This window comes from Populus nigra, chromosome 6 (assembly GCF_951802175.1).
Source record: "Populus nigra chromosome 6, ddPopNigr1.1, whole genome shotgun sequence".
In the NCBI taxonomy this organism is placed as follows: domain Eukaryota; kingdom Viridiplantae; phylum Streptophyta; class Magnoliopsida; order Malpighiales; family Salicaceae; genus Populus; species Populus nigra.
Window position 1 is genome coordinate 10,426,080 of NC_084857.1, and position 26,373 is coordinate 10,452,452.

General features: G+C 34.3%; 3 protein-coding genes across 6 annotated transcripts; 1 reads left to right on the top strand and 2 right to left on the bottom strand.

Moving 5' to 3' along the window:
* Positions 1-2,691: 2,691 nt before the first annotated feature.
* Positions 2,692-8,251, bottom strand: LOC133696401 (uncharacterized). 2 transcript variants are annotated; one of them, XR_009842669.1, is made up of 8 exons: positions 8,038-8,251; positions 6,908-6,954; positions 5,332-5,482; positions 5,029-5,227; positions 3,958-4,087; positions 3,314-3,490; positions 3,010-3,215; positions 2,692-2,899 (listed from the first exon to the last, which is right to left on the bottom strand). XR_009842669.1 is itself a non-coding variant. In XM_062118589.1 (7 exons), exons 1-7 carry the CDS (start codon positions 8,240-8,242, stop codon positions 3,060-3,062), a joined length of 1,065 nt encoding a protein of 354 aa, XP_061974573.1. In that variant the 5' UTR covers positions 8,243-8,251; the 3' UTR covers positions 2,692-3,059. The 2 variants fall into 2 exon arrangements, 1 of the variants encoding a protein (XP_061974573.1); XM_062118589.1 differs by having other exon boundaries at positions 2,692-3,215.
* A 314-nt stretch (positions 8,252-8,565) lies between these two features.
* On the top strand, positions 8,566-12,462 carry LOC133696095 (uncharacterized protein At4g15970-like). 3 transcript variants are annotated; one of them, XM_062118135.1, is made up of 6 exons: positions 8,566-8,944; positions 9,062-9,439; positions 10,172-10,653; positions 10,749-10,866; positions 11,954-12,047; positions 12,137-12,462. In XM_062118135.1, the coding sequence occupies exons 1-4, from the start codon at positions 8,654-8,656 to the stop codon at positions 10,810-10,812; spliced, it is 1,215 nt and encodes a 404-aa protein (XP_061974119.1). In that variant the 5' UTR covers positions 8,566-8,653; the 3' UTR covers positions 10,813-10,866; positions 11,954-12,047; positions 12,137-12,462. The 3 variants fall into 3 exon arrangements, with proteins under 3 accessions (XP_061974119.1, XP_061974118.1, XP_061974120.1); XM_062118134.1 differs by having other exon boundaries at positions 11,954-12,462; XM_062118136.1 differs by lacking the exons at positions 11,954-12,047; positions 12,137-12,462 and adding an exon at positions 11,572-11,909.
* Positions 12,463-13,285: 823 nt separating this feature from the next.
* LOC133697417 (protein ACCUMULATION AND REPLICATION OF CHLOROPLASTS 3, chloroplastic) lies at positions 13,286-21,799 on the bottom strand. The gene is made up of 16 exons (XM_062119944.1): positions 21,172-21,799; positions 21,015-21,073; positions 20,857-20,921; positions 19,938-20,072; positions 19,016-19,064; positions 18,462-18,574; positions 18,304-18,375; positions 17,990-18,100; positions 17,573-17,754; positions 16,781-17,062; positions 16,603-16,694; positions 16,083-16,468; positions 15,254-15,358; positions 15,010-15,147; positions 14,038-14,204; positions 13,286-13,678 (listed from the first exon to the last, which is right to left on the bottom strand). Exons 1-16 carry the CDS (start codon positions 21,483-21,485, stop codon positions 13,606-13,608), a joined length of 2,343 nt encoding a protein of 780 aa, XP_061975928.1. The 5' UTR covers positions 21,486-21,799; the 3' UTR covers positions 13,286-13,605.
* Positions 21,800-26,373: the final 4,574 nt, after the last annotated feature.

A 26,373-nucleotide genomic window follows, 5' to 3' on the forward strand; every position in this document is an offset into this window, starting at 1 on the left:
GTAAGCGTCAAACTATATATATATTAGGCTGTAAAAAATAAAATTCTCGTGAGTTTGAAGAAGTACAGGAGTTAGCTTGAGAACATCCCTAAGATTGAAAGAAAAAAAAGCCCTATGCGGCTATGTTCCCCAGCTTCTGTGAAGAAAGATGCCAGTTCTTACCAGTTCTCCAGCAAGTTTTAAAAAGTGGTTGCACTATCTGTACACAATGAATTAAGCACTAATTAACACTATCAAAAAAATAAAATAAAAAATGGAGCACATCTTTAGCTTTTCCGGTGAAAAGAATCACAGCCGAAGATGCTCTCAACCACGCGTGCTTCGATAATGTCCTCAGTAATTACGTTATGAAGCATAAGATACGAGCTGGTATTATGGCACAGGATATTGGTATATGGTTTAATTTCATGATCAAAATACACATCAAACCATCATGGAAAGAGCCTACAGATGCATGGGCTTGCGATTGCATGAAATAAGTAATCAAATCAAGTGTATGGGCTTCAAGTGTATTACAAAAATATTTAAATATATTTATTTTTTTTAAAATAAAACACCACAGCACCAAGCACATGTAAGTTGTATGAAAACCTGACTACTGCCCTAGACCCAAATCTGAGTACGGTGATTCTCTAATACCCAGAGGTCAATTTTATCAGTATTATCATCGTTTTAAAGTATTTTTTATTAAAATATATTAAAATAATATTTTTTATTTTTTAAAAATTATTTTTAATATTAAAATAATATAAAAACATAAAGAAATATTAATTTAAAATAAAAAAAATAAAAAAATTTAAATTATTTTAAAAACACTTTTAAAACAAAAAAACAAATAGTTCCTACAATTTCACTTGTTTAACGAGTTGAGCTTGTGAGGCCTTTTATGGGACCTGAATTATTTCAAACTCTTCATCTTCAAGGTCAAATGCAAGCAAAAATTCCTTGTCGAATTGCTTATGCTTCCACTATATGTAACTCCATTTACGCAGATGCTTTCTTCTCGTAAACCATCAAATTCAGAAGGATGGGTAATGATGAACCTTATTAATTAATGCTGCTAGGATTGCTCTGCGTCGTGTATCTAGTTAGGGCTACAGACATTCAGCACAGCACTTTAGGTTCCTTGGTGAAGGGATTGAACCCAAAAGAATACCAGGGTTGATAACTCTCTCAAACATGGTCACCCCCTTTTTTATACTTGTGTTCGGCAGCCTTGTGATTATTAAAATTGTTGATTTTACTACACTGTCTGGGCATGGAAACAAATGTAGAGTTAGTTTAGAGGCATAAAAAAATATTATTTTTAAAATGTTTATTTGTTCAATATAGATAGAATATTTTTATAGTACAATTAAATCTTTTAAACCCATGAAAGAATAAAAAGAAAAGATAAAAAATAAATTTATCTTGTATAATTATTCTTTCTATGTAGTAACAAGTTTATATAAAGTTAAAATAATATAATCAAACATTACAACTGTTAATATGACCATTAAAGAAATTATATAACAATCAATAAAATAATCATATTTTAAATTAAACTTAATAATTAGTATTTAGTTTTATCTGAATAATCATAAATGTCAAAATTAATTACAAAAATTAAAAAAAAACCAATATCCATTTAATAAACTAACAAGTGCCAATTGTCATTTTATATATTATAGATATTCATCTAATAGTATTAGAAAACATACCAATAAAATATTGGTCTAGCGGTTAACACATTGCTATATTACTGTAAGGGTAAGAACACAAATTCAATTCCCAGAAAACACACATATTAGAAGGGGAAGCCACAAACTCCAAATAGAAATAGTCTCACCTTTAAAAAGAGTACGAGGATACCGGAATAAGAACAAAAAATAAAAAAACATACTGGAGAGTTCATCCACCATGATTTTTATTTAATTTACTAAATAATAAAAATTTACATTTATAAACACTTAAGAAAAATATTTCTTTTCAATGTAAAATAGATACTATTATTTTTTTTATTCACTTATAAGCTACACCGATCTCTTGGGTTATGCTAGTAATTATGACGGCAGATTACACCATTAATAATTTCAGATGCACGATGTGGACCGTCGGTATTATTAGATCTCGAAAACCTTGCCTGTTTCCAAAGAAAGAGGAGGTTCCTTTTGGAGGTGATTTGGCTCATCAACGTAGGAAAAGAGATTTCCAACAGAAAGAGCCGCCCTCTTCTTTCATCGATATGTACAAGAGCCTCGTGCATTTATTCAAGGATTGGAAGTTGGAAAGGAAATATAACTAGAGCTTGAAACGGAGTCAATGATGGAAAAATAAAAACAAAAAACGCAATTTAAGAATAGGATGGCAATGGCAGCAGTTCTAACCTACACCTTCCTTCATCACCCCGGCCTATCCCGAAAAACATGTTCTGATATGATCCGACATTTCTCCGAACCTGATTTAATAATAATAATGTTATCTTATTTTTTCTTTTTTTTAATAATTTGTTACAATTCTTTTTTCTTGAACATAAATATATTAAATCCTAAAAGGGGGAAAATATAGATATTTTAGAAATAAAAACCTGACTCGAATCCCACCCCACTTCAGAACCTGGACCAGGAGACCGAATCCAACCCCACAAGTTCAACAAGTCCAGGGAAAGGACGGCGGAAACGTACCTTGGGAAGTAGTATGCTAAAGTCGATGTAGAAGCAAAATCCTTGTTCAATTTAATCTCTCATAAGTTTTAACCAATGTTGACTACCATTACAAACAAACAGGGCAAAGATTCGCATGTGGTATAGAAACAATTCGAGGTGATAAGAACTGCCATGACTGTTTCATCCAGGCTGCTGGTCTGGTTCCATGATCCAAAATCAGCCCTATCTATTTTCATCCCGATAGAAGGCCTATCCTATTTAATCAAACGAATTAAATATGCATCTTTTGCACCATGCTAAGCCATCCAGGTGAAGAAAAACTGGAGAAACCATAGCTGCATGAAGGACATTATATTGTGATTACCTGTTACGAAGCTTGCTGCTCTTGGTTAGGTCGGATATTTTCACAACATATTAACTCCTATTCCGTGCATTCGCATCAGAAATTAGTGGCTTAATGCAGAGCCGCGGCTTTACACTTACAAGGTTTTGAGGAAGAACAGAGACAGCAGCAACCAAAGATCCATTAGGTACTCCAGAAAGAGGCAACAACTCCACGAGAACAGAGAGCTGTAAGATTTCTCATTATGGTCACCAGCCTGAAGACGGGGCAAAAGAAGAGAAATGCATTGACATGTAAGATTAAGAACTGGAGAGTTCAATCTCACCTCTGGTGATTTGAGATCAACAGCTGACTCTGGTACAGCATCTTTTATTGCAGAAGCCACAACATCAAAGCATTTGCTCCGGTCCAACATGGGAAATGGATCAGAATCTTTTGGATTATCTTTCAAATTCTTCATGCATGTCTCTTCAATTCCTCTTCTGTTATATCCAACTGCAAACTTCAGGTAAATCACAGTTAACTTATAACGTCACAGCTGAACAATACTCTGATGTTTTCTCTCAATTTAATGCATCCACAACTGCACTCATGCTCACAAGTGAGATGCGGAGAAAGAGAGGTATGTCAAGATGAAAATTCCATTCTATTTCTTTCGGCATCAGACAGTTCAGTATTTGCACACAAGACATTAAATAGGCCAGGTTTGTCTTTTTTCAAACCATTTGCAGTGGCACAATTCATAGAATAAATCAGTGTTGCTTTACACAAAAACAAAAGAATGCTGTGGAATTCGAGTATTCACAAGTTGTTTCACTCATAATCGCCAAAAAACCCTTGGATATCTACCTCGTAAATTGGAATGCAGGTTAAAACTTCAATTAACCTGTAGGGGCTACCAACCACTTACATATGTTCAGCATAGAAGACTGGACAACCATGGGCACTAATCACAGAATGAAAGTGTACCTTAATAGGCCGTGCAAGTTTATTTTGTTTGTCATTGATGAATTGAAGAACAAGCTTTGACACAACTGCTCGCAGCTCCTTCTCAATTAACAAACAAGTAGCTTGAATAGGGAAAATGCGATGACACCAGCTGCAATTAAATTGACATTTTGTCAGAGCTAGTTAAGATGAGAAAAGGAAATACAGTACCAACAAATCAATTGCAAAAATAAAATTATCCATTACCATATATCTAGTCACTAATGAGTTGCTTGTAATAACCTAATGGGCAATCTATAGATTCAGCATACCAAACAACACACGACAGGAATGTATAACTTCAAACATTCATGATCTATGACTTTCCAGTTTTGCGTCAACACAAGGAAACTGGAAATGAGGATACATTTCCAGGAGCAGCATAAGCAGACAAAACCACAAAAAGACACATGATGGATTGAAGCAAATGAGGATACATCATAATGCCCGGGTTTGTGGTATCAAAGCAGGGAGTGATGTAGCCATCTTTCCTCGTGTTATTCAGTAACATGGGATATGCGTCCTGGATTGTTTGGAATAGAGTGTGAGACATGTGCTCCCACAGAGGGTAGAAGATTTTTGATGATTCCCTTTCTGGGGTTTGGAGAAGGATTTTGTAGTGCTGTGCCATGTTTGCTTTTTGATAATTTCAAGTGTTTAGACGGAAGAGGATGATCAAGTCATCAAAGGACATTTCTCCTCAAGACAGGTGTTGTGGGATATGATACTTTCTATGCTTCCTCGTGGATTAATTCCAATGAGTATTTCTTTATCCAACATTCAGGAGGATAGCGGTGCTATTTTATTTTGATCCTGCTTCTTTTATTCTTTTCATTTTTTGAGGATAATGATTGTCTTAAATGTTTGTGTGTATTTCAAAGAGATGGCTATGCAGATTGGAGGATGGATTATGAAACATCATTCTATAGAAGACAACAAAACAAAAGCAAAACTGAAAGGGAAAAAATTTAATTGCCTTCAATGGAACACAGAACCATGCTTGCTTAAATAAGATAATTTGAGAAATAGAAACCAGTAACGCCAACAACTTACAGAGGTGACTTTAAAATCCCAGATTCCAGACATTGGAAAATATTTGATACAACGTCTGCGGTGACAGAGGGATTTTCTCTGGGAAAGGTAAGGAGAACCAAACCACTTCCTGTCAGCTTCACTAGTGAAAGAACAAAACCTCTTTCCACAGGTGCATCTGCTTTTGAAAGAGATTGACAATCATCTTTTGCAGGTCCACCTGTCATTAGGAAGCACAAGCAATATCACAACAAATAAATAATCAAATGCCTAACCATAGGTGTGAGTAAGAATCCAAAGTCTGTTATCTAGGCTAGAAATTACCACTAATCTCATCAATAATGCTTTCACTTTTCACATCTTCATCACATTTCACACTGGTTTCATCAGTCAATATTCTCCTTTTCTTAGCGCTTTCATTTTCATCAGATCTTTCCAAGCTTTCAGAGCTTCCACTATTGTAGGATTCAGCATACTGCATAGTAATTCAAGATCACAGTATTAGTATTTACAGATACATATATTTCCAATGTAGTGTTTTTTTTCCAATGCCAGGAAGTTATATCTTATACAGAATCAATGGGAATAAAATAAAGACGGTTTCTGTCATTATTATAAGGCCAAAGGGGTATTAAAAAAAAGTCCAACAAAAATCAGCACAGAATTCAAATTCTGTGCAAGAAACTTTTTTCATGAAACAATAATAGAAAGATATTCAAAGAAAAATGATTTCTCCCAGCTCAACTACCTTAAAATGTTAGTTACCTTTTTGATAAATATTTTTGAAAATAGTGAAACAAAAGAGTAGAAAACCAACCCAAACCCACCCTATATAGTGTTTGAATACGCAGTATCTCTTAAAGCAAGGGATATGGGAATATGACATCAAAACACGGATAGGAAACAATGATATAGAATAAAGCAAGCCTGTGCACATATAAAGATAAGTGTCTCTTAACCCCATTCAGATTTCTCAATAACAGGCTCCCAAACCCTTGTAAGTTTAAAATTCGCATCCCAATGAAACCTAAACAAGTAATAGGAAGCTCCTGCCATGTATGCCAAGATGCTATCCCAGAAATTTCAATCAACTCCTTGCCTTTAAGGGGCTGCCAGATCACCTTTTCAAATTAATTTGAGGCCAAATACTGCCTCAAAGTAGAGAAGCAAACTTCTTATGAATATATATTGAGTTTCCATCCATCAGGAAGAAGTTGCAGCATCATTGGCAACTAGGAGATGTACTACATTTCTATAATAAATCCCACCATTCCTTCTGCCTTGAACCCCCCAAAAAAGGATCTCCACCGCTTTGTTCAACATTCTATTGAGAAACCTCCATAACGAAGATAAAAGAAGTAGAGACAAATGATTTCCTCCATGAAGGCCTCTAAAGCAGAAAAGTGCCAAGAAACATGACCATTCCCTAAATTGAGAATTTAGATATAAAGTCCATGTTAAAGGGCTTTATCAAAATCCCAATGTAAGGCCCGTTGGACAGTTATAAATGCTTGTTCAGTTGGAAATAGAAACAATGTAAGAAGATAGATGAACAATACAACTAGCTCGATACAAACAACATAATGACTACCAAGGGCTCTTTCTAGGATAGCAAAATAGATGTGATGAGAGGCGGGGCCAGGAAATGTTTTTTTTTTTTGGGTGGGGGGGATTTTAAATTTGACTAGTTTTGGCCCTGAAATATTTTGCTAGTTTTATGGGGGGGCATATTATAATATTTTTTGTAGGGGCCAGACACCCCCCCCTCTCTTCTCCACCACTGCCATTATACTGGCATAAATTATAATATCATCATCATTACAAGGAACAGTAGAACTTCTAAATGCAAGAAAACCAAGATAGCATGATATGAATGTAAACAAGGTAAAGTGAATGAAACCTTTTCAAGGATTGACATGGCTTCTTTTGTAGCACTTTTCTCCCTTTCTGATAAGAAAAGAAAATTTTTGAAGCTTAAAACCCAGATCGATTAAATTTAAGACATGCATGAACAGTTGTCGAGGATAAGATAACAGTTTTCATTGGCTAGAGATATATTTAATAACTTTTACGTGCTTAGTTATTGAAAGATAGCAATTAGCAAAATAAAATGCTTGTCACATATCAGTGTTTATAACTCCAGATTCAACATGAATGCAAAATAGGCAACCAAACACATCAATAATAAAGAAACTACAAAAATGGAGCTATAAGGGAAAAAAGATCATATACAAGGCGAACTCACATTATGAGTTTCTTGGGTGCGCGATACAGATTCTTTGCCAGAAACCATAAATTAGATGCTAAGATAATTTATACACATGCATAATTTCAACCTAGATTCTCTCTTGAAATATCTTTGAGACACAAGAGCAGTGACTATATAACCACTTCGGCAGCTATGCTGGGTTGTTAATTGTTACTTACTAAAGGGGCGTCTGTGGTCCCTGATTGGTCCTTTTGGGATCATTTATCTATTTAATGAAAAAAGTGAGTTCAAAAACAAATACAGATGTGGAGCTCAAAATTATGCAATACTACTGCCATCATTCATATCTTAGCGTCTGAACAATAAAACTACCAATCTGAATCCTGAATGACCTAAGATGTAGAAGGTACGATCCAAATTACCGTTCTTTTGAACTCAAGCATGTTCCTGATACATGATCCTAAATGGGTTTTGTGTTTCAAAGAAACATATTTTGTTCTAATTAAAATAATCCCACAAAACTCACAAGTATACCACGTTCCAAGACAAGATTCTAAAGCCCTCACTTCCGACATGCAAAAGCCTTCGGCACTCAAGGGAACTAAGAGTAACAGTACTTTATCCAACGTGTTGTGTTGTGGGTCTCTCAATCTCTGGTTTCAGTAACGAAAAGGTTAGAAAAAAAATCCTAAGATAGAATAAGCAGATAGACACAGGAAATTTGGGCATTCAATGTTTTTGCTTGAGAACCTAGTAAAATTAATGAAACGATAAAAAGGTTAATTATAAATAAGAATAGGGAAAAAAAAGAGGAAACTTACTAATGGAGCAGGTGATGAGGAAGCCAGAGTGAGAATGATGAAGAAGGGCAGAAGGTGCGTTGTAATCGAAACGAGGCATGTTTATCACCCCTGCGTGCTGTTCCCATGGCTTCATTCTTTCTTTCTCTGCTGCTGCTTCTGATTTCGATTCCATTTTTTCTTTTTCTTCTTCCCCAACTTCTATGTTAACAGATAGTGCAGCCATTTTCAGAGATTTCCAAAGACAGGACAGAGGTTTTGCAGACTTTTAGGTTGTAAGCGGGCGGGCTGGGCCACTGTTACTTGACTCGGGTTGGAAGCCCATGAAGTTATCCAAGGTTACCAGGTGGCCCAAATGGTTAAAAAACCCAAACAGAAATGGCAAAAGCCTCTACTATTGTTGCCGGGTGGCCCACGTTGTTGTTACCAGGTGGCCCAAGCTGTTAAAAAAATCCACTCAGAAAAAATTCAAACGGACGTAGGAAGGACCCACCCCCGCAAAATCCGACGTCTCGTGGATTTCCAAATATTTTAGTACACCTCTCTCTAACGTTCAGCAACAAAAAATCTACCTGCCCAACCCGATTCTCACTCTCACTAAATAAATATATCTCAATCAAATAAGCCATGCTACTAAATGAATACAGTTCCATTGCTCAGGCCCCAATCCACCACCAGGAGACAGTTGCCAGTCACCACCAGACAACTCCTCCGCACCAGATTCACCCCTAGCTTCCCTGCCTCCACCTCCATGTTTCCTGAATCCACCGCCCCCTGCGCCGTACTCGTCTTCGTTGCCATTTCCGTCTCCGTTTTGCTCCTATACGGAGCCGCTGATTCTCTCCGCTTCCAATCCTCCTCCTCTGGTTACTCCTTTAACATCTTCCCTTCTCTCCGCAACAGCAACAACAGCGATTCTAAATTATCAGTGAGTTTCTTTCCCTTGGCGCATTTTAGCGCATATCATATGATTGGTGGCGCACTTTAGCAAATTTGTTTCTTTTAGTTTGCGCATTAATGGATGGATTATTATGTCATCATGTAGATTAATGATGATGGTGATGATGATTATAAGCTGGAGAAAGTATTGAAAGAAGCTGCGATGGAAGATAAGACAGTAATAATTGCTACATTAAATGAAGCATGGGCAGCTCCAAATACAATTATCGATCTGTTCCTTGAAAGCTTTAGAATTGGGCAGGGTACGCGTAGGCTTTTGAATCATTTGGTGATTGCTGCGTTGGATCGAAAGGCATATAAGCGATGTATGGAATTTCATGCGCATTGCTTTGCTCTTGTTACTCAAGGACTTGATTTTCATGATGAGGCTTATTTTATGACCCCTGCGTATTTGGAGATGATGTGGAGACGCATTGATTTCTTGCGCTCTGTTCTTCAGATGGGCTATAACTTTGTTTTCACGGTAATAATTATTCGATCCCTGTTTTGTTCTCATGTTCTGGGCTGTGATTTTTGTTTACCTGTTCTCTTTGAGAATTGAGATGGATGATTGTTGAATTTGGTTTTATCGTTGCTGAAGTAAATTAATTCCATCCTGAAATAGGTACATTCAATGCATAGTTAATTGGCGTTTGAATGGAAAATGTTTATGCAATGCTTGCGTAGAGAGTTTACTGAAAGTAATTTTAAGGTTTTTTCAGGAGGTAAATTAAAGGAAACAATAAGATGGATTGGATGATAGACTTGGTATCAAGTGATTAATTTTAAATTTGTGTTGGAAGTGGTGCCTTGTTTTTACATTTCTTTTTGAAATGCAACTTTTTTTTTTAGCCTTCAACTAGAAAAGGTTGATATTTTTTTTAATTGTTTTGCTAAAGCTCTTTAGCTAAGCTGATAAGATTGCAAGAGATCGGTGCTGTTAAGGATGCTGAAATGACACTATTATGCAATTGTTTTGACCTTATTTTTGGCACACGTCTTTTCGTACCCAGAAAAGTCTGTTATTGTGTCTGCATCGGAATTTTTATTTGTCAGAATAGAATAGCATTCCCCATAAAAAATGCCGCTATTGTTTTCTTTAGTTTAGGAATGCAGATACTCATTTCAGTATGCATGTTTATGTCTCATCCTAATTTGGTCATCCTATTTTAAATCTTCCACTGCACATTCAATTCATTTGGTTGGTTTTCTCCAGGATGCTGATATTATGTGGTTCAGGGACCCCTTTCCACGATTTTATTTGGATGCTGATTTCCAGATTGCATGTGATCATTTTTTGGGCAACTCTAGTGATATACAAAACAGACCCAATGGAGGTTTTAACTATGTAAAGTCCAACAACCGCTCGATAGAATTTTACAAGTTCTGGTATTCTTCACGGGAGACCTATCCTGGATACCATGATCAGGATGTCCTTAATTTTATCAAATTTGATCCTTTCATTGAGGACCTTGGATTGAAGATGAGATTCTTGGACACTGCTTTCTTTGGGGGCCTTTGCGAACCTAGCAAGGATTTGAATTTAGTTTGTACAATGCATGCAAATTGCTGTTATGGTTTGGATAGCAAGCTTCATGATCTTAGAATTATGCTTCAGGATTGGAAATTTTTTTTATCTTTGCCACCAGCCTTGAAAAGATCATCGACTATGCTGTGGAGGGTCCCCCAAAACTGCAGGTTAGGAAAACATCTGCGCATTGTGTGTCTGAATTTGACCATTTAAAACTGTTTCCTTGATGGGTTTTATTTTTTTGTTAATTAATCTCATACAGTCTTAATTCTCTCCGTCGATATGATTCTCCTGAAAAGAGTGTTCAACAAAGTTTGCAACAATGAGCTGTGAATGATATGGTTTGAGGAACTCTTCCCCTTTGCATGCAGCATGAGAAGGTAAGGTTTCTGGTTTAAATTCATCAAGTGGTATCTTACATATTATGTTCCTCCGTTGTATGTTATATTGTTAAGCAATAAAGCATTGAAATAGCTGGAGGGAGGTGTAGAAGAGATACATTAAAGAGAGAGCAAGCAAACAGACCTTACCTAAATTTTGATAAATGACAAAACCCTACAGAATGTTTGGGGTTGATGGCATAATGCTCTGGAATTCCTGTCAAATTGGCATTCCGAAGCACAGATAGTGGGACTGTCATACGTGCCTTACCTGATATTTTTTATACTCCTCCTTTTCCAACTTGTCATCTAATAAACTAGTTTCAGAGGCGCCAGCTTACAGATATCCATTTAATCTTCACAAGGTTGATATACACTTCAAATACATATCTAACAGATATTCAGTAAAGAAAAGTACATCACTGAACTTTTCTAGAAGGAATATTGGTTCTATCCCTAGTGGAGAATAGTCGGTTTTCATGTTAATGGCATGCCTTTTGCTGTCACGTGTCAGTCAGAATTTCTCTCTAGTACTGACTGTACAGGGAGTTGGTACAATAATAATAATAAGTAAAGATCGGTACGTGGTCACTATGTTTGTTTAAGCTCTCAGCATTTTCTTTAAAGAATAGTCACTTGTTAGGAAACTTGACAGCATTTGGTTTTGCAACCTTATGCTAACTATTTTCTTTGTTGCATTGACAGACTTTTTGCTGGAGCTAAAATAAAATTCATGAAGTCAGAAAAACTTCTGATGTACTTGAACTGATCAATCCATAAGTTGGTTGAGTAGTTATAAAAATCTTCTGCTGAGATCTCATCTTTATTTGAACATTTGGTCTAAGGCAACCGATCTTGTTGTTTGTTATTTGTTATTTCTCCAGTAGATAGACCTAGGCATGTATAGAACATAGCTTTAATAATGTTTGGCTAGTCGTGATAATTAATTAGATGTATTTCCATGCAACTGCTACTATCAAGCTGTGTTTAATTTTGTTCTTAAGAGTTTTGGAAAACTTGATAGCTGACATTTTTTGCTTAAAGCTGTGGTCAACTGGATTTTTATGCTTGCTTAAATGGTTTGTAGGAATATGCCTGCCTCCTGAAGATCTGTGTTTAGGCCAAGTTCTTGCTTTTCTGTGTTGTATCTCTGCCCTACAATATGCACCGAGGGAAAAATGGTACGGAGTATGACAAGTTGGGCGGAATAGTTATTAGCTGTAATTTTGCAGGAATGGTTACTGAAATTTGAAACAAAAAATGTTTGAAGGGTGAATGAATGCTCAGCTGGATGACGGGAGAAGATAATAAGTCTACACCGTCGCATTGGTTCTTCATGGATTGCGTCGTGAAACTTGGAAACGTAAGCATTTGGATGTGACTAGTAAGCTGGCCGCCAGGTGCTGCAGGCAGTCGTCCAAAGAAGTTGATTTCTTTATTTTTTCATGCAAAGGTTTTCAGAAGCTTATATCAAGCAAACGAAATTCTATGGAAAGAGAAGGAATTTAGTAAGTAGATCTTAATTTTATTCGGCCAACAAGGTTTCTTGAAATTTTGCTAAAACTAGTGAAAATCTTTTTTTTTTCCCCTTTCAAACGACATGCAATATTTTCCGTGCTTACAAAATCTTTATGTTTATTTAAGCTTATAGTACCTTAAAAAATTAGTTAATTCATGTGTTTGATTATGTGTAACAAACCCGATACTTACTTGTTAAGGTTGATAGTAATAGCAATTTTATTAAATTAAAAGAAATTGACTACAAAGATCTAAAAAGGATTAAAGACGGTTTTGAATATATTTGAGGTTGCTAAGGTTTCTTCCTATAGAAAGTCTATCATGATTTAAAAGATTATTTTAAATTTAAACAGGAGTAAATTAAGGTTATGATTGTTCTAGTGTTAAACTATCGGGTGTATTTCGTAAAGAAACAAAAAAAAATGTATTACAACTTATTTTTGTTTATTTTATAATAGAATGTATTGCAAGTGGATTGTGACTTGTGTTTTTAAACCCTAAGAGATAGTCCAAGGAGGTTTGGTCCAAGAGAATTTACCCCCCTGGATAAATAAACAAGAAACCACCACCTAGATGAATCCCTCCACCGCAGCCATCCTCATCCCCCATCACCAACATTCATGCAAGAGACATACCCTGACCCTACTTGCTCGGAAGATAATCCAATATTTAGCCAACGTTTTCGTTCAATCCTCGAATAAAATCCCTAATCCTCTCTCCATCCAAATTGAACCCCAACAAATGTTTCATCTAAATGTATGCGGCTGATTAGGGTAACATCCAGAGCTTTCAAGAATTCGCTGACTCCCTAGAAATTTCAGCAGAAATCATTCGAAACCAACCCCGCCAGCCAGCACCGTAACAAGAAGAATAATTTCTGCTTGCTTTATAAGAAGTCAACTGTCTTCTTAAGATGAATATATAACTAACCATTTTCCTACAAGATGTTCATTGTTTTCGAATTTATCAATATGGCTATTGGAAAAACAAAATCAATGCACATCTGCTTTACAAACTACACCTTCTAGTGAACATGTTGCTGGGGAGGGATGTTGAAGAACACCACTGGATAGCAGAGTTGCTGTAGCTAGGTTCTGGACATAACTTTCAAACATATGGAATACCTTCTAAACCTAGAGAAACAGATAACGGCTTTACATGCAAGTGTAAAAAAAACAAATCAACGAGAAGCATAACTAAAATTATAAGAGTACATAATCTTTATCCACCACCATTATCGGAGTCCAATTGCTCACGGCTTACAAGAACACCCTCATCCCACGTCTCAACATACCTGTGCACATAGGGAATTTGTATTAATTGATTTATATTCCAAGATTTGGGGTCATGCAAGTCAAAAGTATTAGCGTTTACACCTAAAGAAGTGCTCCACTTGAGCTCGTGCAAGAAGAAGAAAGATGTATCAGCATGAATGTTCCAGACTTCATAAATTGCATTTATACATGTGAATCTCGTGTAAATATGTAGCTGTGATGTTTATTAATTCAATACCAACGTTCATTGCATAACAAAAGGATTATGCCAGGAAATGAGAACAAATTATTGAATAATTATTTTGCATAACATGCCAAATCAATGTTATTGAAGACTGGCTGAAATTAAATAGTGTTCCATAGTGAATTGAGTACAGACCTTGCTCCATCAACATCAATACAAAGGAAGTGGCCATGTCGCCATCCATCTTGGAAATGGCCAAAAAATACATCACCAAACTTTGAATAGAAGCGGCTTTCACCATTGGCCTTTCCCTTCCAAAAGTTTGCAAACCATCGATCCCCAGAATGAAAATAAAACCAGCCCTACACAAACAAGAAATGCAGAGCAACACTCAAAAACAAAGTTTGAATTACAATTATTTCCATACCAACAATAAAGGATGCAGTGGCACTTCAGAAAGAAGGGGCCTGGACATAAAGCAGAAAAATGCAGTCCATTTAGGTTGGTCTTGATTGAAATTATTAAAGCATTTTTTTTTTTTTGTGGGACATGAACGAGGAGAGGATATAGTGCATAGGCCCTTGCCATCCTCAATAATGGAAGGTGCAGCAGCAGTTCAGAAAGTAGGGCCCTGGATGTAGAGCAAAGAAAATGTAATGCATATATGTTGGTCTTGGTTGAATTTATGGAAGCATTTTTTCTTTTGTGGGGACAAAAATGAAAAGAGGATATAGTGCATAGAACCTTGCCATCCCCATATCACCACCCCCACTCGCACAAACCCACCACGCACAGGCACATGTTGTGGATGTGTTTTGGATATTGCCTCTTACTACCAAAAAGATTCCCAACGCCGTCGGAACATGTGTGCCAAAAATCAGCACCTCTTAGGACTGTGTTGCACCTATATATGTATATTTTAATCTTCAAAATGCTTCCAAATGGTGGTTAATGTTATAGAGCCATCCAAGATTAGAGATTTTAGTGTTAGAAATAACCAAGATGTTGCCTTAATGCAGTCACTAAGAATCAATTCTATCTAAATTTGGCACAAAACACAGAGCCTCATAATGCTAGAGAATGATGAAGTTGGTCACAAAGATTCTCTTATTTTGAAGGTCATCAGTCAAGTTAGAAAGAGGAAGAGGTGAGACACGTGAGACCAACCTTGCCATGCATTACATCATCCCTCCATGATCCCTGGAATACATCCCCATTGCTAAAGTAGAATGTACCTGGGCCTGATCTCTTACCATAGCGCCACATGCCATCATACATGCTTCCATCCTGAAGGATCAGACGGCCCTGCATAATAACTTATTCAAGTGGGTTCTGGTTTCTTCTACTACAGATGAAACAAATATCACCAGAAATTGAACTTTCTGAACATTCTAGGGTTATAGCAAAGTACCTTCCCTTCTGGCAGACCTCCTTGGCACCGCCCCCTGTAGACGCCTCCCCTGTACTGCATTTCCATAATAGGACTCCACTTCTTTGGTGAATCTCGCTCAGCTTCCTGTGTGAAAATCGGAATCAGAACAGAAATAGATCGATTGATCTCAATGATATAGAGGAAGTTTCTCGATTACTAGAAAGAAAGAAGAAAAGGTAAAGTATTTCAGGTTCATGTTTGCCTGTAAATATCTGAGTAAAATTATGGTTTCTTTGTCAAAAATTACAGAATTCAAATAAAGGAGTTCCAGCTTATGAAAAAAATAAAAACAAAAGACAATGCATGGCCATTGAACTGTTTTTATTTCTTCAGAAAATCAGTTTTTAAGGAACTAGTGTTTCACTATCTTTCACTCCATGGTGATCTTACCAAACGTGGTTTGAATGTCAGATAACCATTTCGAAGAAAACCCACCACTAACCAACTCCATCTAAACAGATTAAATGCAACAACAATAAATTTGTAGAATTAGTAGAAAATATTGGAGTATTAGAGTTTCATGGTTCTCTCTTTTATGCACAGATAATAACCACACATTCCAATTTATAACTAGCAAATTTAGATGACAAGTCTGACATGAAAATGGACAGAATTTCCATTTAAAATTAAAAGCAGCTCAGATTATTATACTAAAGCACTAGCAAGTACAACTTTCTTCCAGAAACAGGATTATTCCAACAATTAGCCAACAGAAACAGAATGTCTAGCTTCAAAAAAATAGCTTTTCAGATTAGAACCCAGAACTGGACTTGCATTTTTGGGTCTGTTTTCATGAGATGGAAATTACCAGCATAGATGCAGCACGAGCAGAAAGAATTCCTTGCTTTTTAAGCACATCAGGATTTTTACCCTTTAACAGTGTGGATGCATTATTATAAAAATCCCTCACTGCTACAAAACCTGCATCACCCCAAGAAGGGATAGTTGAATTAACAAGTGTCTGGCCTTTGAAATCATCCTCAGTTTTTGGTTCTGAGAGTTCTGTGGCATATGAGATGTTTAGACTGCCTTTCGACTCTTCTGAAGGTCTTACACCAATTGGAAGTTGGAAGATGCTCATATCATCAAGCACTGGAGTGGCTCCGGCCCTTTCTTTGGCCCACTCCTGTGCAATCTGATATCCTGGCCCCATATTCCTACTAATGAGTGGTTCCCTTTGGAAAGCAGGAGTTTCTACACGTATGTAAACATGGTGTCAAACAAAGAAATTTAAGACCTCAAAATAGATTAATCCAAGGTGCTTTAACCAATTGAAATTTGTGTAGTCAGCAGGGACTGAAATACAACAAGGAACTTTTTGGTGCAACCTTCCATGTTTTGATTGTAAAAATTAGAAGACTCTATCGTATCTTCTTCTAAAAGGCCAACCCCATCTTCTTCAACTCCATTGTTGTAATTCCTAAAATACCAAAAAGCAAAAATATTAGAAAAAACGATGGACTGTGTGTGTGGGAGATCTCAATATAAACCAATGCTCAACAGCACCTTGAACTATAAATGTCAACATAATCACCGCCTGATACCCTCTCAGAGTCCTTGGAGTGCTTGTCAACACCATTGACTAAACCTTCTACAGAACTTGTGTTTTCCACCACACCAGAGTCTGGTGAATCTATCCCCTTCGATAGCTGTGCATCTTCCATATCTTTTCCTTTGTTGCCACAAGGTTTTTGGTGGGATATCCTCAGAAGTTTAAAAACAAAAGGGAAATGCTGGGCCAGTTTGGAGAATATGCTGCTTTTCTGAGGAGCCTGTTGCTCAATACAGCTGGTGATCACATAAAATTTAAATTAAAAATTGAGAAGAAAATGCATAACCCTAAATATAAACAAAACCATCACAATTAGCAATGGTACACTGAACATTTACATAGGAATAAGGGGGTGGGGGAAGACTGAAGATAAAACCAAACAAAGAAACCACAGAAGTTAAATGAAATACCACACAGCTCTAGGCAATAAAAGAGGAAACTAGAACTACAACAATCATAACTAATGTGATGCAAAGTAGCTTTCTTACATTTTCATTATTTCCAGAAGAACGGTTATCACTGGAAAAGGCTTTTTCAGATTTTCTCAACATTGAGAGACTGTTATATATTCCATAATCAAATGTAAATGCAAAAGGGGAGCGAACACTAGTTTGTGGCCTAAACTAACTCAACTCAAGAATGACAGAACAGCATATTAAGGGATACCAACTCCAACCATTGCACAAGGAATTGAGAATCAAGATTTAATCAATTCAAGTTTTTATATGCAGAGCAAGGATTATTACCCTACAATAACAACTGTTGTTACCAGCATGTTGGGCTCCAGATTAGGCTCATGAGATGTACAAATAATGATTTCACCCGTGTAATTTGCTGTTCGTCGGAAAGTAAGCAGAGAGGCATGTACATCTTTGTCGTCCATAAGAACAGAACTTGCAATAATGCATATAACAATTCCATTTAATTCCTGTGCACAACAAACAACCAAAGAATGGACAAACATGAGAGAGCATGCATATGCATCGAGAAAAATGGCTATTCAGTCTTCATATGTAAAGCAAAATAGTTATTTAAAAATATCTATCATTGCATAACGCAGAAAAGAAGAAGCCATGCCTAGGATACAAGTGCAATCAACACTTGTTGAAACAGTTATGGCAAAACTTTTGCAAGTTCTCCACTCAAATTTGTTTTAATTATACCTTAACACCGGCACCAATGAAAGGGCAATCATATAGAGCCTGTATAATTGAACTTCTAATGCTGTTACCAGTGCCAAATCCAATTTTTGCTTCTTTGTAGCTCTCCAGTATCTGTAAATGGTTGGATTAGCTTCAGAAGATAAAACAGAAAAATAACGCAGAAAAGAAAACAGACAAACAACAATCTATGAATGAGAAAATTTGTTTAAATCTTGAGTAAAAAACTAATTAAAAAACAAAACAAAACAAGAAAGACAAGAACAATGAAAAAGCATGAATAACTTGCACAAATGGAGATAGTCACAGAGACTTACTTTTATAACTTCTGAAACTTTGAGTTCCTTCACATTATTATGCACTGCATCAATTATTTTCTGGTGCATCTCCTGAAAACGTACCGGTAATAACCAAATTAGAGGAACCATGGCATGAATATTGATTGTCAAAGAGAAAGGACAGAACGCATGCTAACCGAGACAAGAATAGAGATGGCATTTATGGCCAATAAAACAGCACTGTTTGCAGACTTCAAGGCCTCATCTAGAGTGACCAAGTCCCTTTTTAGGAGTGCATCAGTGTCAATATCTGTAATTACAAAAACAACATGCAAAGCTTATCAGGCTTACCAGTCTCCTAGCAGCCCCAGATGTATAGATGATGGTCTCCTTTTTATATTGAGCAAAAAACATGAGTTAAATATGACTTAGTCCCTATAGTTTAATCCAACTAATTAACTAGTCCTTATGGTTTCAGAAGCTATATATTCAATCCCTTTACTTTTAAATTCATTTATAACTTAAAGCTTTCATTTACAGACATACAAAGATAATCCAGGTGTAAAGGGGAAAAAAGAGTGAATTCCCAGAAATTGCTTTGGCCACCAGCAAATAACCAGCTATTTTACTAATGAAACGGTGGCAAATGCGCCAGAGAAAACTAAAAATAGAGGTCATAATAAACAAAGACTTCTCGCTGGTTTTGTGTAAAAAGATGAGTTATTATCGAAGGATATACCGCATTGCTTACCAATACAGAAATTTGTATACTCTTGAAGCTTTCCTACCAAATCTTTCACCTGCGAAATGATAGACAATCACAACGCTGAGGCAAATACTTGATTAGAAAGCCAAATCACAAAATTGTTGCTTCAGACACGCTACATGTGAAAAGGGTATAATCTCAATAATTATGGAAAATTCTTATTGATGATATACATTGGACAGTGGAGAATGGAACAAATAATTAACATATCCAACTCCAACAAATTTGCAAGGCTTAGTTGGGTGAGTTGGGTAGAACCTATAGCCAAGAAGTTGCAGCTTTCTACCTCCTAAATCCCATGAACTGAGTCAGAAACTGAATAATAAAATTCCTAAATTAAATACTCAAATAATAATCCTTCATGTGTTTCTTGGTTCTTTATCAACAAGAGAAAGAGTCTCCTAATTGATATATTAAACTCCCATGTCTAAAGTGCAATGGAAAGGAAATCTTCCTCTCCCAAAGAACATTGAAAGAAAACAAAAGGAGGTTTCAGATGTCTGAGTCAACAAACATCCAACAAATTTCTGGCCTACCCAGCATAAGGCAGTTCTTTGAAATCACCTACACAAATTAATACTATTTCAGAAAAATGACATATTTTCAGCCTGTTATCTCCTGAAGTTATTTAGTCGGTTAACATGACAAAATGAGCAATGACTGTTATCACCAAAATCAGAAAAAATATACCACATTTGCATGCAACTTAAAATAATGAACAAGGGATTTTCACTGTCAGACTGAGAGGTTGTTGGGTAGCTTCCAAGTTTTCTGACCATATTTTAATGCGCATATATGAATAGATACAACTGCAAAGAACATCTTCCAGTGGATTACCATTGACGAATATTTTTATTTTTTTTACAGTAAAAAAGCATCTGACATCAACAGTTGCCAAATACCATACCTCATCTTGGCGCCTTTGTCCTTCAAAACTGAAAGGCTTTAGAAAAATAGCAACAGTAAATCCATTCCCGAACCTCCTTGTTTTAAGAATATCAATTGCTGTAATATGATCCAAGCCATATCCTGCACTAGCCACCTAGAGGGGAAAAAACCACAGCATTGTAAGATTTCTAGTTGAGAATGAGAAAGCAATTAGCATGATATAATTTTTCTGGTTTCTGTTTATTCATTAAAATCGGATCCTAAAGTTAAGTTTTCTTCACAGACCCAGTTATATACAAAAAAGTGTTGGAAATATAATGGCATACGTTAAAGAGATATGCAAAAGTATTAAGAATTGAAAAGGGCAAGGTGGGACTTGAAAGATTATATTTCAGAGGATACACTTTCTTAACAAAATCCATTTGGGCAAGCTAGAAATTTCTCAGTTCACGTGCTTATATGTTCTGACTACATTTCATATTTGATGCACTAAAATTGTTTCCCCTTCTCATCAGTGTTCACAAATACTCCAATTGAGCAGACAATTTCTAAAGTTGGGGTCTTTGAATCTTTTCTTATTTCAGCAGGCAGCTATGAAGCATTTACAAGATTGACGCCAGATAGTCAATATGACAAGTATTCTGATAACATCAATCATGCTTGTTGCGGTTGATAGAAGTGTAAGTCGATAGAGTATTAGATACTCCCTATGCATTGGTAGTTATCATGGGAGTTGCCCTCCATTGTAGCTATCAAGGCAGTTCCTCTTTTTGTTGTGAGTGGAGGAACAATACACAGAGCTGAGGGTGCTAAATAATTTCACATGCCAGTCTACCTTCATAAGTAATTAAGTATACTCATTTAGTTTTAGCAGATAACAATTTAATCATTACAGCAGCCCAAAATATAAGAGATTGATAGTTAAGGAAAGTACAAACAAGGACAATGGCCTTTGAAGGGAACTTTAGAAACTGCGAAACTTCCATAACCCTTGGATTAACATCTGCAGACATTAATAAAAGAAGAACAAAAAATTGAGTTATTGCTAAAAAACAAAAAGATTGGTACCTAACCTAAGAAAATTAGAAACGCAAACCTTTTTCAAGAACCCTTTCTTGCAACTGAACATTCACGGAATCTTTGGTCTGAATATTCCTGCCAGAAAAAAAAAAGCAAAAACAAATTAAGGAATTGCAAGAGGATCTATGATAAAATAAAGTAAAAAAGAAATAAAGAAAGAATTGCGGTGATACCAAAATCGGAGGAGCGAAGACGATAACTGTAAAGGCGAGTCGAAACAGAAATCAACAACAGCGTCCTTCCTGCTGCCAATGCTTATTACATCTACTAAATCGCCGGATTGTCCTCCCCCGCAAAAATTAACAGCGTCGCTTTTAAAACTCAATGAACCATCATCATCATCCTTCTCTGAGCTCACTTTAATTCGAAGACGACAACGCTTTTTGCAATTCAATCTCTTACGAAAGAAGCTGCAGCGATCCATGTAAAGGGCGGTTTTGGAGGAGAGAGAAACGGAGTGAATGCTCGTCAATACAGGAACCTCCATTTTTTTATTTTTTGGAGAATTTGTTACATTTATTTATTTAAATAAGCGAGGGAGGGTTTAGAAAATGAGGAGGGAATAGAGTCAGAGATATCTGTATGTTATCCACCCCCAACTTAATAAATAAATCAACTCAGCTGAACTGGGTGAAACAAACAGGGGAGGGGAGGGGAGGGCTAGGAGAAGCGTTAAAACGATCCAAGGGTGGATGCCTCCAAGAACCCTATTTTAAACTTTTATCTGAATTTCCGTTCTTGGCTGCTAACTCTCTCTTCTTCTGCTACAAATATACTGGCAGGAATCAAATTAACCCGGTTAAAAATTCGTCTCGGAAATGCATATATTTGTAAAAAAATCAGATGTGATTATTTTTTTTCAAAAACAAATGGTGTTTGTTAAAATAAAATTGGGTGTAAATTGATCGCAATTTTCTATTTAGTCCTGTGGTTAAAGTGACGGTATGAAATCTGAAGAGTTTTACTTTTCGGTCTGTTGGTGTGATTCCAGCTTTTACTTTTCGGCCAAATTTATCTCTTCGTGTGTTTTTTTAACATTACATACAACTAAAATATAATTTTAAATAATAATTTATTATTATTATTATCTTATTTATCATATTAATTACTGACTAAATTACATAGAATTGAATTTCAAATTCATTAAATAATACAATGACTCACTTTCTATTTTTTTATTTTAATTTTTAAAAGTATTTGGGAATATTACGTTACCGTATAATTTTGAACTTTAAAAAAAAAAAATTAAAAGCATTGGCATGCCAGGCAACACGCCGTACACTTGAACTTTTTTTATTTAATTTAATGCTGGGTTTTTTTATTATTTTTTATTATTTTTTTACAATATAATTAAATAAAAAATAATTTAAAAAAGAATGTTAAACCAAATTTTATTTTATTTTATTTATCAAAGTTGGTTTTTTGTTAAAAAAATCATTATTATTTCTTGACATTTAGTTTGTTTTGAATTAGTATTCATGATATATTTTGATTTGATTTTTATAAAATTATTGTGATTTCAAATAAATATCTTATTATTTGTTTAGTTTTATAAATATCTAATTTTTGTGCTTAATTGTATATTTTTTTCATGGAATTATAAATATTTCATGAACCGGATCACAGATTTGACAAATTAACCCGAATTGATCCGATACATATTGATATTTTTGTTTTTTAAAAAAATATATATTATATTAAAATTCTTTTTAAAGGACAAATCATTTTATTACTGTCGTTTAGGCTGGTTTTGGATCCATATTTTTTTTTCATCTAGTTCTTTTATATATTTTCTACCTTCAAAAAAAAATTGGTTCAACTTGGAACATAGCGGAAAAAATAACTCAGTGACTAGTAATAAAATTAGATTTTTAAATTAAAAAAATAAACAAAAGAAAATAAAAATTTAAGTATTATTTTAAAAGGGGATAAACATTTATCCTTCATTTTATTAATTTAGAAAATATTTGAGACTGTGGTAAAAAATATTTTTTAAAATATTTTTTTTTAATTTTTTAAAATTTATTTTTGATATTAGTAAATTAAAAAAAATCAAAAATCAAAAATATTTTTTAACCATCAAAACAAACACAGTGTTGAAAAGACACGTTCTTGCTTTTGCGAGCCCTTCCCAGCAAACAATAATGGTGTAAGATTGAGAGGGTTTCCTTTCGGGCCAGTTTCAGTACCTGCTTAAACTTGGACCTCGGCTCGGTTCTTTAAAAATGAGGAGACAGTGTAATCTGATTAGAATTCGTTTGACATTTTAAACTATAACTTTTGGTTTTAACTTACAGTTCAGAAAATATTTTTCTATAGATAATTTATGACAAGAAAGAGTTAAAATAACTTTAAATTATAAAATTATCTAGTAAAAGCAATTAAAAGAAAAGTTTTTTTAAAAGGAATGTAGCATGAGTTAGAAGCATAAAATTTTAAACTGTTAATTAAATATTTTTTCTTACGGAACTTTTAATTTAAACTAGAATTTATTTCTAACCAATTATATTTCTAACTCCTTTTAATTTAAAAAATAAAAATCTACTCGGATCAATTTGAAAAAGTTATATAAATGACAACCTTGGTCCCTCTCCTATATATACACACAACCTCGACTGGATACTAAACTTGTGAATTTCATGGGTTTGTTTCCGAATGATTTCGATAATTTCAATTGGGTGCTTTTGTTGATGATAATTACCTTTTATGCTAAATATTCTCCAAATGGATATTTTTTTATTGCGTAGAACATACACATTAAATGGAAAATATTAGATTTTTTTTTTTTTTTGACAAAAGGACCCTAACAAAGATGTGAAAAATATTCAAGACTTGACTGATAAAATTTATTAATTTGACTTGTTGAGAATGAGTGTACAGGTTAAGAATTACCTTGAAATAAATTATTATTTTTATGTATGGTGTGTGGTTTTCATTTGATGTTTTTGTTTTCAAATTTTAAAAATATAAAACTTGTTTATTTTGGTTTGAATTTAAAGTATGAAGCTCGAGCTCGATTTGATTGATTTCTTGATTGTGACCTCAATTAATTTCACTGACTCGTCCTTGAAGCTCGACCAATCTCATCACTAGACATATCAATGTTCTGGCTTCAATAAGATAAATATTTCAAGCTAAAATTCCTCAAAACCAATTAACAAAATTTAGGTGGGGTTTAGAAAATGGTAATAATTATTTTTTAAAATATTTTTTATTTAAAAATATATTAAAATAATATTTTTTATTTTAAAATTTTATTTTTAATATTAATATATTAAAATAATGTAACAAATTTAAAAATATTTTTTTAAAAAAATAATTTTAACTAATCTCTATTTAGAGTGCATTTGAGGTATAGTTATGGTTATTTTTTAAAACACTTTTTATTTGGAAATGATTTAAAAATATTTAAAAATATTATTTTTTAAATTAAAAAATTAAATAAAATAAAAAAATACAATTTACACTGTATTCCAAATAAACCCAAATAAGACTAATTTTGACGCGTGCCACGAACATGAGCTTGTAAAGCCACGTCGACTAATCCAACTTCATCATTTTTTAAGTCAAATTTAAGTGTCCCTAGCTATTCTTCAAGTTTTAAAAGACAATTGCACGTGTCCAGTTTTCTTTTTCTCTTGTTTGTATTGGACATTGTTTTGGATCAAGGTTCAACATTTTTTCTTTTCCTGAACACGGAGGAAAAGTATAATGGTTAAATAAATTTCCATGACTTTTTTTAATTCAAATTTTAAAATCAGTACGTTGAATAATTTATTTTTCTAAAAGGTATCAAGCCCCATGAACTATTGGTCAAAATGGAACCAGCTCCTGGATAAATTATCCGGCACTCGAAGTTCCTGAACAAAACCAAGTAGCTGACTAGTTAAATCCAGGTCTTCGTATAATCAGTCTCAACTAAAGCGTGTGCAATGCACGCGGCTATCATACCTCGACCTTTAAACTAGTTCAAATTAAAAAAAAAAAAAACAGAGAGAGAGAGAAGAAATATTGAAAAAAGAAAATAATTCCACTTTTTTTCATTAATTTTCCTTCTGTTTTTCATATTTGATCCGTTTTTAAAGGTCGAAATACAAAAATCACGTGCATCTCACATGCTTGAATCAACACTAATTGAATGAAAATATAAGTTTATCTAATAAAAAAAATAATTTAATTAGTTCGTCAATTTTGTTATGAATTTCGAGTGTCAATAATTTATTAAAGGATTAATTCTGCTCTGATCAACAGTTCAAAGAGATCTAAAGTCTTTTGCATTTTTTTTAAACACTCTAAATTGATACGAAGGGTATGCCTTTAAGATATTATATATATATATATATATATATATATATATATATATATAAAAACTTTATTTCGGTCAACACTTAATTTGGCTCAATACGGTCACCACATAAAATCCTTACAATTCATCTTTTAAGAATCAAAATAAACAATAAAATTAATTATTTTTACAAAGTTAAGAAAGTCTAAAATCGATCATCAAGAGAAAATAAAAGTATGAAATAGATATTTATTATATAAAGTAATTCAATAAATTTCTTTTAACAAAAAAATCCTTCACGTGAAATAAATCTAGACGGCAACTTACCAACTATGGTCTTATTTTTTTTTTCCAAGGAGATTCAAATTACCATTTTATTTGTTGGCGTTTTAAGGAATATATGTCCACAAAAACTTAACAACTAACCCTTTTTATGGATTACTTCATCCCGAATTTTACTTGACTCGTGGGCTTTATCCTTAAAAAGGTTAAAAACAACGTGGGCCTAAAAGGCTAAATTTAGAAATAAAATTCAAAAACTCCAGATATTGATTTCCATGGCTAATTTAAATGTATGGAAACTTAGTAATTTTTCATATCTAATAAAAAGAGAGAACATTGAAAATACTTCCATATTAGAATAACTAGTCTTGTTTATATAATAATTTCCAATCTCATCTAGAAATCAACAAGATTTTCTGAAAAAAAAATACTTACGATGTTTATTTATTTAAAATTTTATATAAAAATATTTTTCTAACCATTAAGATATTGATTTTTTAAGAAATATTTTATTTTTTCAATAGCATATTTAACTTGTGACTGTGATAAGAAAACTAAAAGCAAAGTATACGCATAAATTTAAAATAACTAGTGCTCCTGATGCATCTACTACTCATTGTTTCATATTTATGTGGAACCCACCTTTACGTGATGAAAGATATTATACCACGCATTAAAACGCATAGGGGAATCACTATCTTGATACTATATAAATATAATAACTACATTGTATATCATATTATAGATATAGACTGTTTGCATTGTGAATCACACTGTAAAAATTCAGAACATCACGGGAACATTGTCT